Source organism: Salmo salar, chromosome 18 (genome assembly GCF_965601325.2).
Source record: "Salmo salar chromosome 18, fSalSal1, whole genome shotgun sequence".
Taxonomy (NCBI): domain Eukaryota; kingdom Metazoa; phylum Chordata; class Actinopteri; order Salmoniformes; family Salmonidae; genus Salmo; species Salmo salar.
The window spans coordinates 47,143,763-47,156,870 of NC_138308.1; the positions used below are offsets into that span (position 1 = coordinate 47,143,763).

The window sequence follows — 13,108 nt, forward strand, 5'->3', positions numbered from 1 at the left end:
TTTTAAAATAATTTATATCGTGTTAAATATTAGCCACTATCGGTAGCCACCGTCAGTTATACCCACATACATTAATAACTGTCCCTTTACTGTCAGTTATACCCACATACATTAATAACTGTCACTTTACTGTCAGTTATACCCACATACATTAATAACTGTCCCTTTACTGTCAGTTATACCCACATACATTAATAACTGTCACTTTACTGTCAGTTATACCCACATACAATAATAACTGTCACTCTACTGTCAGTTAAACCCACATACATTAATAACTGTCCCTTTACTGTCAGTTATACCCACATACATTAATAACTGTCACTTTACTGTCAGTTATACCCACATACAATAATAACTGTCACTTTACTGTCAGTTATACCCACATACATGAATAACTGTCCCTTTACTGTCAGTTATACCCACATACAATAATAACTGTCCCTTTACTGTCAGTTATACCCACATACAATAATAACTGTCACTTTACTGTCAGTTATACCCACATACATTAATAACTGCCCCTTTACTGTCAGATATATCCACATACATTAATAACTGTCCCTTTACTGTCAGTTATACCCACATACATTAATAACTGTCACTTTACTGTCAGTTATACCCACATACATTAATAACTGTCCCTTTACTGTCAGTTATACCCACATACATTAATAACTGTCACTTTACTGTCAGTTATACCCACATACATTAATAACTGTCCCTTTACTGTCAGTTATACCCACATACATTAATAACTGTCACTTTACTGTCAGTTATACCCACATACAATAATAACTGTCACTCTACTGTCAGTTAAACCCACATACATTAATAACTGTCCCTTTACTGTCAGTTATACCCACATACATTAATAACTGTCACTTTACTGTCAGTTATACCCACATACAATAATAACTGTCCCTTTACTGTCAGTTATACCCACATACATTAATAACTGTCACTTTACTGTCAGTTATACCCACATACAATAATAACTGTCACTTTACTGTCAGTTATACCCACATACATTAATAACTGTCCCTTTACTGTCAGTTATACCCACATACAATAATAACTGTCCCTTTACTGTCAGTTATACCCACATACAATAATAACTCACTTTACTGTCAGTTATACCCACATACATTAATAACTGCCCCTTTACTGTCAGTTATATCCACATACATTAATAACTGTCCCTTTACTGTCAGTTATACCCACATACATTAATAACTGTCACTTTACTGTCAGTTATACCCACATACATTAATAACTGTCCCTTTACTGTCAGTTATACCCACATACATTAATAACTGTCACTTTACTGTCAGTTATACCCACATACATTAATAACTGTCCCTTTACTGTCAGTTATACCCACATACATTAATAACTGTCACTTTACTGTCAGTTATACCCACATACAATAATAACTGTCACTCTACTGTCAGTTAAACCCACATACATTAATAACTGTCCCTTTACTGTCAGTTATACCCACATACATTAATAACTGTCACTTTACTGTCAGTTATACCCACATACAATAATAACTGTCACTTTACTGTCAGTTATACCCACATACATTAATAACTGTCCCTTTACTGTCAGTTATACCCACATACAATAATAACTGTCCCTTTACTGTCAGTTATACCCACATACAATAATAACTGTCACTTTACTGTCAGTTATACCCACATACATTAATAACTGCCCCTTTACTGTCAGTTATATCCACATACATTAATAACTGTCCCTTTACTGTCAGTTATACCCACATACATTAATAACTGTCACTTTACTGTCAGTTATACCCACATACATTAATAACTGTCCCTTTACTGTCAGTTATACCCACATACATTAATAACTGTCACTTTACTGTCAGTTATACCCACATACAATAATAACTGTCCCTTTACTGTCAGTTATACCCAAAAACATTTATAACTGTCACTTTACTGTTAGTTTCCTTACATTTATAACTGTCACTTTAATGTTAGTTTCCTTACATTAATAACTGTCACTTTACTGTCAGTTATACCCATTTATAACTGTCACTTTAATGTTAGTTTTCTTACATTTCGCATCATTCCATTACATAGTTAGTTCACCATCGTGTTGGTGAGAGTCTCAGCTGTCCACAGAGGGGGTTATATTAGTGTGTAGCCCAAACCAGTCGGACACTACAGACAGAAGGTTGCAGAAGAGGCTGTACCGACTTCAGACGAGTCTTGTGGGCGTCCCAGACCAACAGGGAACGCCATCGTGTTGGTGAGTGTCATTATTCAATAGAGAGGTCATGATACTTATCTAGCCCAAACCGGTCGGACGCTACAGACCGTTTTTCGGGATGTCTCCTGGTCTGACAAACACAGCTCTAGCTCTCCCACTTTTTCACTGTACATGTGGAAGGGCGATATCAGCGGGTTGAGACGCCCCCCCCCCCAAAAAAAAAACATCTCTCTAGTTTAAACAGATGTATTTTAATATTATGTAATTAGATTTACGCTGGGGGCGCGCGGAAATTGTAGGCTAAGAGTTAATGTTTACCTCATGTGCAGACAGAAAATGTACGTGCAGCAGTTTTCTCTCGCTGTCTACCAGCGGCAGGAAGGTTACGGTTACGTCATCGTCAGTGTTGAGGTTGGCGCCCGCGCCGCGATTGTCGTAGCCGTCGTTCTCCATGGCGACCAGGGCAGAGAAGTGTCCACGCGTGTAGCCCAGGGCGATAGGACTCTTCCAACAGAAGCTCTGCTCCCACAACAGGGGCAGGTACACACCTGTACAGGTAGAGAGACAGGTCAGTCTCAGACAGGAACACATCTAGAGGACGTGAGGTAGAGACACAGGTCAGTCTCGGACAGGAACAGATCTAGAGGACGAGAGGTAGGTCAGTCTCAGACAGGAACACATCTAGAGGCTGAAAAGATTTGGCATGGGCCCTCAGATCCTCACGAAGTTCTACAACTGAACCATTGAGAGTATATTGACTGGCTGTCTCACCGCTTAGTAGGGCAACTACTAAGGCGCTACAGAGGGTAGTGTGTACGTCCCAGTACATCACTAGTACAGAGGTCCCTGTCATCCAGGACCTCTATACCAGGCGGTGTCAGAGAAAGGCTCTAAAAATGTTCAAAGACTCCAGCCACCCAAGTCACAGTCTGTTCCCTCTGTTACCGCACGGCAAGCGGTACCGAGTCGTCGAGTCTAGGTCCAAAAGGCTCCTGAACAGCTTCTACCCCAAAGCCATTAGACTGCTGAACAGTTAATCAAATGGCTACCCAGACTTTGTGCCTTTCTCTCCTACCGACATGTACATAGTACAAAACATGAAAGGAAAGGATTTGGAGATCTGTGTAGTTTTGATGTTACCCAGCGACCATGGCAACCCCACTCCTGGGCCCATCGCGCCCACAACGCACATACAACTCTGCTATGAGATAATATGTTGTTCCTATAAGGTTTCATATGTAGGCTCAGCGTTGGTACAAACACACACACACACACACACACACACACACACACACACACACACACACACACACACACACACACACACACACACACACACACACACACACACACACACACACACACACACACACACACACACACACACACAGTCTCTATCTACAGCTTCCTCTGGTCTAATAACAACACACTATTTCACCTGATTGTTTTCATGCAGGGTCCAGGTTGTTAAAATCCTGCCACCCATTCTATAATGACATGAAGTGTGTGTCTCTCTCTCTCTCTCTCTACAGGTCTGGGGTCAGACTGACTGGCCTACTTATATAGATGTGAGTTAAAGCTATAACTGTTACGTAGCTGCCCATTACGCTTGGAAGACTGAAGTGTCTGGGTCCTTGTAAAGCGCTACTTTAAACCTGTGTATTATCACAATAGACTCCCAAGATAATGATTCTACCGCTCCACTCACCTTGGAAACGAGTGTAGCCTAACGTTTCTCCGCTCCGCTCACCTTGGAAACGAGTGTAGCCTAACGTTTCTCCGCTCCGCTCACCTTGGAAACGAGTGTAGCCTAACGTTTCACCGCTCCGCTCACCTTGGAAACGAGTGTACCCTAACGTTTCTCCACTCAAATTGGAAAAGAGTGTAGCCTAAAGTTTCTCCGCTCCACTCACCTTGGAAACGAGTGTAGCCTAACGTTTCTCCGCTCCGCTCACCTTGGAAACGAGTGTAGCCTAACGTTTCTCCGCTCCACTCACCTTGGAAACGAGTGTAGCTTAATGTTTCTCCACTCACCTTGGAAACGAGTGTAGCCTAACGTTTCTCCGCTCGGCTCACCTTGGAAACGAGTGTAGCCTAACGTTTCTCCGCTCACCTTGAAAACGAGTGTAGCCTAACGTTGCTCCACTCACCTTGGAAACGAGTGTAGCCTAACGTTTCTCCGCTCACCTTGGAAACGAGTGTAGCCTAACGTTTCTCCGCTCCACTCACCTTGGAAACGAGTGTAGCTTAACGTTTCTCCACTCACCTTGGAAACGAGTGTAGCCTAACGTTTCTCCGCTCGGCTCACCTTGGAAACGAGTGTAGCCTAACGTTTCTCCGCTCACCTTGAAAACGAGTGTAGCCTAACGTTGCTCCACTCACCTTGGAAACGAGTGTAGCCTAACGTTTCTCCGCTCACCTTGGAAACGAGTGTAGCCTAACGTTTCTCCGCTCCACTCACCTTGGAAACGAGTGTAGCTTAACGTTTCTCCACTCACCTTGGAAACGAGTGTAGCCTAACGTTTCTCCTCTCCGCTCACCTTGGAAACGAGTGTAGCCTAACGTTTCTCCGCTCACCTTGGAAACGAGTGTAGCCTAACGTTTCTCCGCTCCACTCACCTTGGAAACGAGTGTAGCCTAACGTTTCTCCGCTCACCTTGGAAACGAGTGTAGCCTAACTTTTCTCCACTCACCTTGGAAACGAGTGTAGCCTAACATTTCTCCGCTCGGCTCACCTTGGAAACGAGTGTAGCCTAACATTTCTCCGCTCATCTTGGAAACGAGTGTAGCCTAACTTCTCTCCACTCACCTTGGAAACGAGTGTAGCCTAACGTTTCTCCACTCACCTTGGAAACGAGTGTAGCCTAACGTTTCTCCGCTCCGCTCACCTTGGAAACGAGTGTGGCCTAATGTTTCTCCGCTCACCTTGGAAACGAGTGTAGCCTAACGTTTCTCCGCTCCGCTCACCTTGGAAACGAGTGTAGCCTAACGTTTCTCCACTCCGCTCACCTTGGAAACGAGTGTAGCCTAATGTTTCTCCGCTCCGCTCACCTTGGAAACGAGTGTAGCCTAACGTTTCTCCGCTCCGCTCACCTTGGAAACGAGTGTAGCCTAACGTTTCTCCGCTCCGCTTACCTTGGAAACGAGTGTAACCTAACGAGTGTAGCCTAACATTTCTCCGCTCCATTCACCTTGGAAACGAGTGTAGCCTAACATTTCTCCGCTCGGCTCACCTTGGAAACGAGTGTAGCCTAACGTTTCTCCACTCACCTTGGAAACGAGTGTAGCCTAACGTTTCTCCGCTCACCTTGGAAACGAGTGTAGCCTAACTTCTCTCCACTCACCTTGGAAACGAGTGTAGCCTAACGTTTCTCCGCTCACCTTGGAAACGAGTGTAGCCTAACGTTTCTCCGCTCCGCTCACCTTGGAAACGAGTGTAGCCTAACGTTTCTCCGCTCCGCTCACCTTGGAAACGAGTGTAGCCTAACGTTTCTCCGCTCCGCTCACCTTGGAAACGAGTGTAGCCTAACGTTTCTCCGCTCCGCTTACATTGGAAACGAGTGTAACCTAATGTTTCTCCGCTCAGCTCACCTTGGAAACGAGTGTAGCCTAACGTTTCTCCGCTCACCTTGGAAACGAGTGTAGCCTAACGTTTCTCCACTCCACTCACCTTGGAAACGAGTGTAGCTTAACGTTTCTCCACTCACCTTGGAAACGAGTGTAGCCTAAAGTTTCTCCTCTCCGCTCACCTTGGAAACGAGTGTAGCCTAACGTTTCTCCGCTCCACTCACCTTGGAAACGAGTGTAGCCTAACGTTTCTCCGCTCACCTTGGAAACGATTGTAGCCTAACTTTTCTCCACTCACCTTGGAAACGAGTGTAGCCTAACATTTCTCCGCTCGGCTCACCTTGGAAACGAGTGTAGCCTAACGTTGCTCCACTCACCTTGGAAACGAGTGTAGCCTAACGTTTCTCCGCTCACCTTGGAAACGAGTGTAGCCTAAAGTTTCTCCGCTCCACTCACATTGGAAACGAGTGTAGCCTAACGTTGCTCCACTCACCTTGGAAACGAGTGTAGCCTAACGTTTCTCCGCTCACCTTGGAAACGAGTGTAGCCTAACTTCTCTCCACTCACCTTGGAAACGAGTGTAGCCTAACGTTTCTCCCCTCACCTTGGAAACGAGTGTAGCCTAACGTTTCTCTGCTCCGCTCACCTTGGAAACGAGTGTAGCCTAACGTTTCTCCGCTCCGCTCACCTTGGAAACGAGTGTAGCCTAACGTTTCTCCGCTCACCTTGGAAACGAGTGTAGCCTAAAGTTTCTCCTCTCCGCTCACCTGGGAAACGAGGGGAGCCTAACGTTTCTCCGCTGACCTTGGAAACGAGTGTAGCCTAACGTTTCTCCTCTCCGCTCACCTTGGAAACGAGTGTAGCCTAACGTTTCTCCGCTCCGCTCACCTTGGAAACGATTGTAGCCTAACGTTTCTCCGCTCACCTTGGAAACGAGTGTAGCCTAACGTTTCTCCGCTCCGCTCACCTTGGAAACGAGTGTACCCTAACGTTTCTCCACTCAAATTGGAAACGAGTGTAGCCTAAAGTTTCTCCGCTCCACTCACCTTGGAAACGAGTTTAGCCTAACGTTTCTCCGCTCCACTCACCTTGGAAACGAGTGTAGCTTTATGTTTCTCCACTCACCTTGGAAACGAGTGTAGCCTAACGTTTCTCCGCTCGGCTCACCTTGGAAACGAGTGTAGCCTAACGTTTCTCCGCTCACCTTGGAAACGAGTGTAGCCTAAAGTTTCTCCTCTCCGCTCACCTTGGAAACGAGTGTAGCCTAACGTTTCTCCGCTGACCTTGGAAACGAGTGTAGCCTAACGTTTCTCCTCTCCGCTCACCTTGGAAACGAGTGTAGCCTAACGTTTCTCCGCTCCGCTCACCTTGGAAACGACTGTAGCCTAACGTTTCTCCGCTCCGCTCACCTTGGAAACGAGTGTACCCTAACGTTTCTCCACTCAAATTGGAAACGAGTGTAGCCTAAAGTTTCTCCGCTCCACTCACCTTGGAAACGAGTTTAGCCTAACGTTTCTCCGCTCCACTCACCTTGGAAACGAGTGTAGCTTTATGTTTCTCCACTCACCTTGGAAACGAGTGTAGCCTAACGTTTCTCCGCTCGGCTCACCTTGGAAACGAGTGTAGCCTAACGTTTCTCTGCTCCGCTCACCTTGGAAACGAGTGTATCCTAACGTTTCTCCACTCCGCTCACCTTGGAAACGAGTGTAGCCTAACGTTTCTCCGCTCCGCTTACCTTGGAAACGAGTGTAACCTAACGTTTCTCCGCTCCGCTCACCTTGGAAACGAGTGTAGCCTAACGTTTCTCCGCTCACCTTGGAAACGAGTGTAGCCTAACGTTTCTCCGCTCCACTCACCTTGGAAACGAGTGTAGCTTAACGTTTCTCCACTCACCTTGGAAACGAGTGTAGCCTAAAGTTTCTCCTCTCCGCTCACCTTGGAAACGAGTGTAGCCTAACGTTTCTCCGCTCGGCTCACCTTGGAAACGAGTGTACCCTAACGTTTCTCCGCTCCACTCACCTTGGAAACGAGTGTAGCCTAACGTTTCTCCGCTCACCTTGGAAACGATTGTAGCCTAACTTTTCACCACTCACCTTGGAAACGAGTGTAGCCTAACATTTCTCCGCTCGGCTCACCTTGGAAACGAGTGTAGCCTAACGTTTCTCCGCTCACCTTGGAAGCGAGTGTAGCCTAACATTTCTCCGCTCACCTTGGAAACGAGTGTAGCCTAACTTCTCTCCACTCACCTTGGAAACGAGTGTAGCCTAACGTTTCTCCCCTCACCTTGGAAACGAGTGTAGCCTAACGTTTCTCCGCTCCGCTCACCTTGGAAACGAGTGTAGCCTAACGTTTCTCCGCTCCGCTCACCTTGAAAAACGAGTGTAGCCTAACGTTTCTCCGCTCACCTTGGAAACGAGTGTAGCCTAAAGTTTCTCCTCTCCGCTCACCTTGGAAACGAGTGTAGCGTAACGTTTCTCCGCTGACCTTGGAAACGAGTGTAGCCTAACGTTTCTCCTCTCCACTCACCTTGGAAACGAGTGTAGCCTAACGTTTCTCCGCTCCGCTCACCTTGGAAACGAGTGTAGCCTAACGTTTCTCCGCTCCGCTCACCTTGGAAACGAGTGTACCCTAACGTTTCTCCACTCAAATTGGAAACGAGTGTAGCCTAAAGTTTCTCCGCTCCACTCACCTTGGAAACGAGTTTAGCCTAACGTTTCTCCGCTCCACTCACCTTGGAAACGAGTGTAGCTTTATGTTTCTCCACTCACCTTGGAAACGAGTGTATCCTAACGTTTCTCCGCTCGCCTCACCTTGATAACGAGTGTAGCCTAACGTTTCTCCGCTCACCTTGGAAACGAGTGTAGCCTAACGTTGCTCCACTCACCTTGGAAACGAGTGTAGCCTAACGTTTCTCCGCTCACCTTGGAAACGAGTGTAGCCTAACGTTTCTCCGCTCCACTCACATTGGAAACGAGTGTAGCCTAACGTTTCTCCGCTCCACTCACCTTGGAAACAAGTGTAGCCTAACGTTTCTCCGCTCACCTTGGAAACGAGTGTAGCCTAACGTTTCTCCGCTCACCTTGGAAACGAGTGTAGCCTAACGTTTCTCCGCTCCACTCACCTTGGAAACGAGTGTAGCCTAATGTTTCTCCGCTCACCTTGGAAACGAGTGTAGCCTAACGTTTCTCCGCTCCGCTCACCTTGGAAACGAGTGTAGCCTAACGTTTCTCCGCTCCACTCAACTTGGAAACGAGTGTAGCCTAACGTTTCTCCGCTCCGCTCACCTTGGAAACGAGTGTAGCCTAACGTTTCTCCGCTCCGCTCACCTTGGAAACGAGTGTAGCCTAACGTTTCTCCGCTCCGCTTACCTTGGAAACGAGTGTAACCTAACGTTTCTCCGCTCCGCTCACCTTGGAAACGAGTGTAGCCTAACGTTTCTCCGCTCACCTTGGAAACGAGTGTAGCCTAACGTTTCTCCGCTCCACTCACCTTGGAAACGAGTGTAGCTTAACGTTTCTCCACTCACCTTGGAAACGAGTGTAGCCTAACGTTTCTCCTCTCCGCTCACCTTGGAAACGAGTGTAGCCTAACGTTTCTCCGCTCACCTTGGAAACGAGTGTACCCTAACGTTTCTCCGCTCCACTCACCTTGGAAACGAGTGTAGCCTAACGTTTCTCCGCTCACCTTGGAAACGAGTGTAGCCTAACTTCTCTCCACTCACCTTGGAAACGAGTGTAGCCTAACGTTTCTCCGCTCCACTCACCTTGGAAACGAGTGTAGCCTAATGTTTCTCCGCTCACCTTGGAAACGAGTGTAGCCTAAGGTTTCTCCGCTCCGCTCACCTTGGAAACGAGTGTAGCCTAACGTTTCTCCGCTCCGCTCACCTTGGAAACGAGTGTAGCCTAACGTTTCTCCGCTGACCTTGGAAACGAGTGTAGCCTAACGTTTCTCCGCTCCACTCACCTTGGAAACGAGTGTAGCCTAACGTTTCTCCGCTCACCTTGGAAACGATTGTAGCCTAACTTTTCTCCACTCACCTTGGAAACGAGTGTAACCTAACATTTCTCCGCTCGGCTCACCTTGGAAACGAGTGTAGCCTAACGTTGCTCCACTCACCTTGGAAACGAGTGTAGCCTAACGTTTCTCCGCTCACCTTGGAAACGAGTGTAGCCTAACTTCTCTCCACTCACCTTGGAAACGAGTGTAGCCTAACGTTTCTCCCCTCACCTTGGAAACGAGTGTAGCCTAACGTTTCTCCGCTCCGCTCACCTTGGAAACGAGTGTAGCCTAACGTTTCTCCGCTGACCTTGGAAACGAGTGTAGCCTAACGTTTCTCCGCTCCACTCACCTTGGAAACGAGTGTAGCCTAACGTTTCTCCACTCACCTTGGAAACGATTGTAGCCTAACTTTTCTCCACTCACCTTGGAAAGGAGTGTAGCCTAACATTTCTCCGCTCGGCTCACCTTGGAAACGAGTGTAGCCTAACGTTGCTCCACTCACCTTGGAAACGAGTGTAGCCTAACGTTTCTCCGCTCACCTTGGAAACGAGTGTAGCCTAACGTTTCTCCGCTCCACTCACATTGGAAACGAGTGTAGCCTAACGTTGCTCCACTCACCTTGGAAACGAGTGTAGCCTAACGTTTCTCCACTCACCTTGGAAACGAGTGTAGCCTAACGTTTCTCCACGGAAACTCTTGTAATACTTCACTCCGTACACGATGATTGGTCGACGAAGAATGTGTGCTAGAACAAAGATGTGAGTCTGTTCCAGGCTGGCACCAGGCTGTGGGGAAAACAGACAGACAGGAAAACAGACAGGAAAACAGGAAGACAGGCAGACAGGAAAACAGACAGACAGACAGGTAGACAGGAAAACAGACAGACAGGAAAACAGGCAGACAGACAGGAAGACAGACATGAAAACAGGCAGGTAGACAGGTAGGTAGACAGGAAAACAGGCAGACAGACAGGAAGACAGACATGAAAACAGGCAGGTAGACAGGAAAACAGACAGGAAAACAGGCAGACAGACAGACAGACAGACAGACAGACAGACAGACAGACAGACAGACAGACAGACAGACAGACAGACAGACAGACAGACAGACAGACAGACAGACAGACAGGCAGACAGGAAAACAGACAGACAGGAAAACAGACAGACAGACAGACAGGCATGAGATTGGTGATTAGGAGATATTCAATGTACTACAATACTTTAGTCTCCTCACAATGGAAGGCTTAAAAGGATAGTCTACCCAAATGACATTGGTTTCCTTATCCTGTCAGCAGTCTATGGACAAGGTATGACAGCAATCCGTGCTCTGGTTTAGTTTCCCTGGAACTTTTTCCACATGCTAATGTTTTAGCATTGGTGGCACAAATCCCATTCAAGTCATTTTTATTTATTTTACCTTTATTTAACTAGGTAAGTCAGTTAAGAACAAATTCTTATTTATAATGACGGTCTACCGGGGAACAGTGGGGTTAACTGCCTTGTTCAGGAGCAGAACGACAGATTTTTACCTTGTCAGCTCGGGGATTCGAAATTGCAACCTTTCGGTTACTAGTCCAACGCTCTAACCACTAGGCTACGCTGCCATTAGCATTTCATTAACTTTCACATGATTTGGTCATGACAGTGACATCTGTATATTGTATAACTCTGACCAGATAAACAAAGGGAGAGAGAGAGAGAGAGAGAGAGAGAGAGAGAGAGAGAGAGAGAGAGAGAGAGAGAGAGAGAGAGTTAGAGTTAGAGTTAGAGAGTTACCTGGCTGGCCAGAGAGAGTATGAAGGCCCAGTCCTCTTGCCACTGTTCCTCTCGGAGGGAGAAGTGGAGACCAAAACTCTGAGAATACCAGGACTCCCACTCCTTCCACCGTGTGTAGAACCTGCCACACAGAACAAACACCTCATTACCAGGACTCCCACTCCTTCCACCGTGTGTAGAACCTGCAACACAGAACAAACACCTCATTACCAGGACTCCCAATCCTTCCACCGTGTAGAACCTGCCACACAGAACAAACACCTCATTACCAGGACTCCCACTCCTTCCACCGTGTGTAGAACCTGCAACACAGAACAAACACCTCATTACCAGGACTCCCACTCCTTCCACCGTGTGTAGAGAACCTAGAATACAGAACAAACACCTCATTACCAGGACTCCCACTCATTCCACCGTGTGTAGAACCTGCCACACAGAACAAACACCTCATTACCAGGACTCCCACTCCTTCCACCGTGTGTAGAACCTGCAACACAGAACAAACACCTCATTACCAGGACTCCCACTCCTTCCACCGTGTGTAGAACCTGCCACACAGAACAAACACCTCATTACCAGGACTCCCACTCCTTCCACCGTGTGTAGAACCTGCAACACAGAACAAACACCTCATTACCAGGACTCCCACTCCTTCCACCGTGTGTAGAACCTGCCACACAGAACAAACACCTCATTACCAGGAATCCCACTCCTTCCACCGTGTGTAGAACCTGCCACACAGAACAAACACCTCATTACCAGGACTCCCACTCCTTCCATCGTGTGTAGAGAACCTGGAATACAGAACAAACACCTCAATACCAGGACTTCCACCGTATGTAGAGAACCTGCAACACAGAACAAACACCTCATTAGCTTTGCCTGCCAGGGATCAAATACAACCCAAAGAACCAGCTAGACAGCAGTAGCCATCATCTAATCTCCTATGGATATAACTACCTGCCAGGAGTCTCCTACTCTGCAACAAGGCTCTACTTAGTGATGGGGGAAAATACTGACAGTTACATATCGGGATATCTGTCTCTGTCTCTCTGTAGCAGACCTATAGTGAGCCATATCTCTCTGTCTCTCTGTAGCAGACCTATAGTGAGCCATATCTCTCTGTCTCTCTGTAGCAGACCTATAGTGAGCCATATCTCCCTGTCTCTCTGTAGCAGACCTATAGTGAGCCATATCTCTCTGTCTCTCTGTAGCAGACCTATAGTGAGCCATATCTCCCTGTCTCTCTGTAGCAGACCTATAGTGAGCCATATCTCTCTGTAGCAGACCTATAGTGAGCCATATCTCTCTGTCTCTCTGTAGCAGACCTATAGTGAGCCATATCTCTCTGTCTCTCTGTAGCAGACCTATAGTGAGCCATATCTCCCTGTCTCTCTGTAGCAGACCTATAGTGAGCCATATCTCTCTGTCTCTCTGTAGCAGACCTATAGTGAGCCATATCTCTCTGTCTCTCTGTAGCAGACCTATAGTGAGCCATATCTCTCTGTAGCAGACCTATAGTGAGC

At 47.0% G+C, this 13,108-nt stretch overlaps 1 protein-coding gene across 3 annotated transcripts in view; it reads right to left on the minus strand.

The window, feature by feature from the left end:
- LOC106595706 (ubiquitin thioesterase ZRANB1) overlaps nt 1-13,108 on the minus strand; it is a 47,768-nt gene that overhangs the window by 4,907 nt on the left and 29,753 nt on the right. For 2 of the 3 annotated variants that reach the window (XM_045701168.2, XM_045701169.2), the window contains exons 7-9: nt 11,583-11,703; nt 10,463-10,592; nt 2,560-2,789 (exon numbers count right to left, since the gene is read on the minus strand). In XM_045701168.2, coding sequence (XP_045557124.1) covers nt 2,560-2,789; nt 10,463-10,592; nt 11,583-11,703 — 481 coding nt within the window. The remainder of the gene's footprint in view (nt 1-2,559; nt 2,790-10,462; nt 10,593-11,582; nt 11,704-13,108) is intronic. The other variant, XM_045701170.2, reaches the window with a different exon arrangement.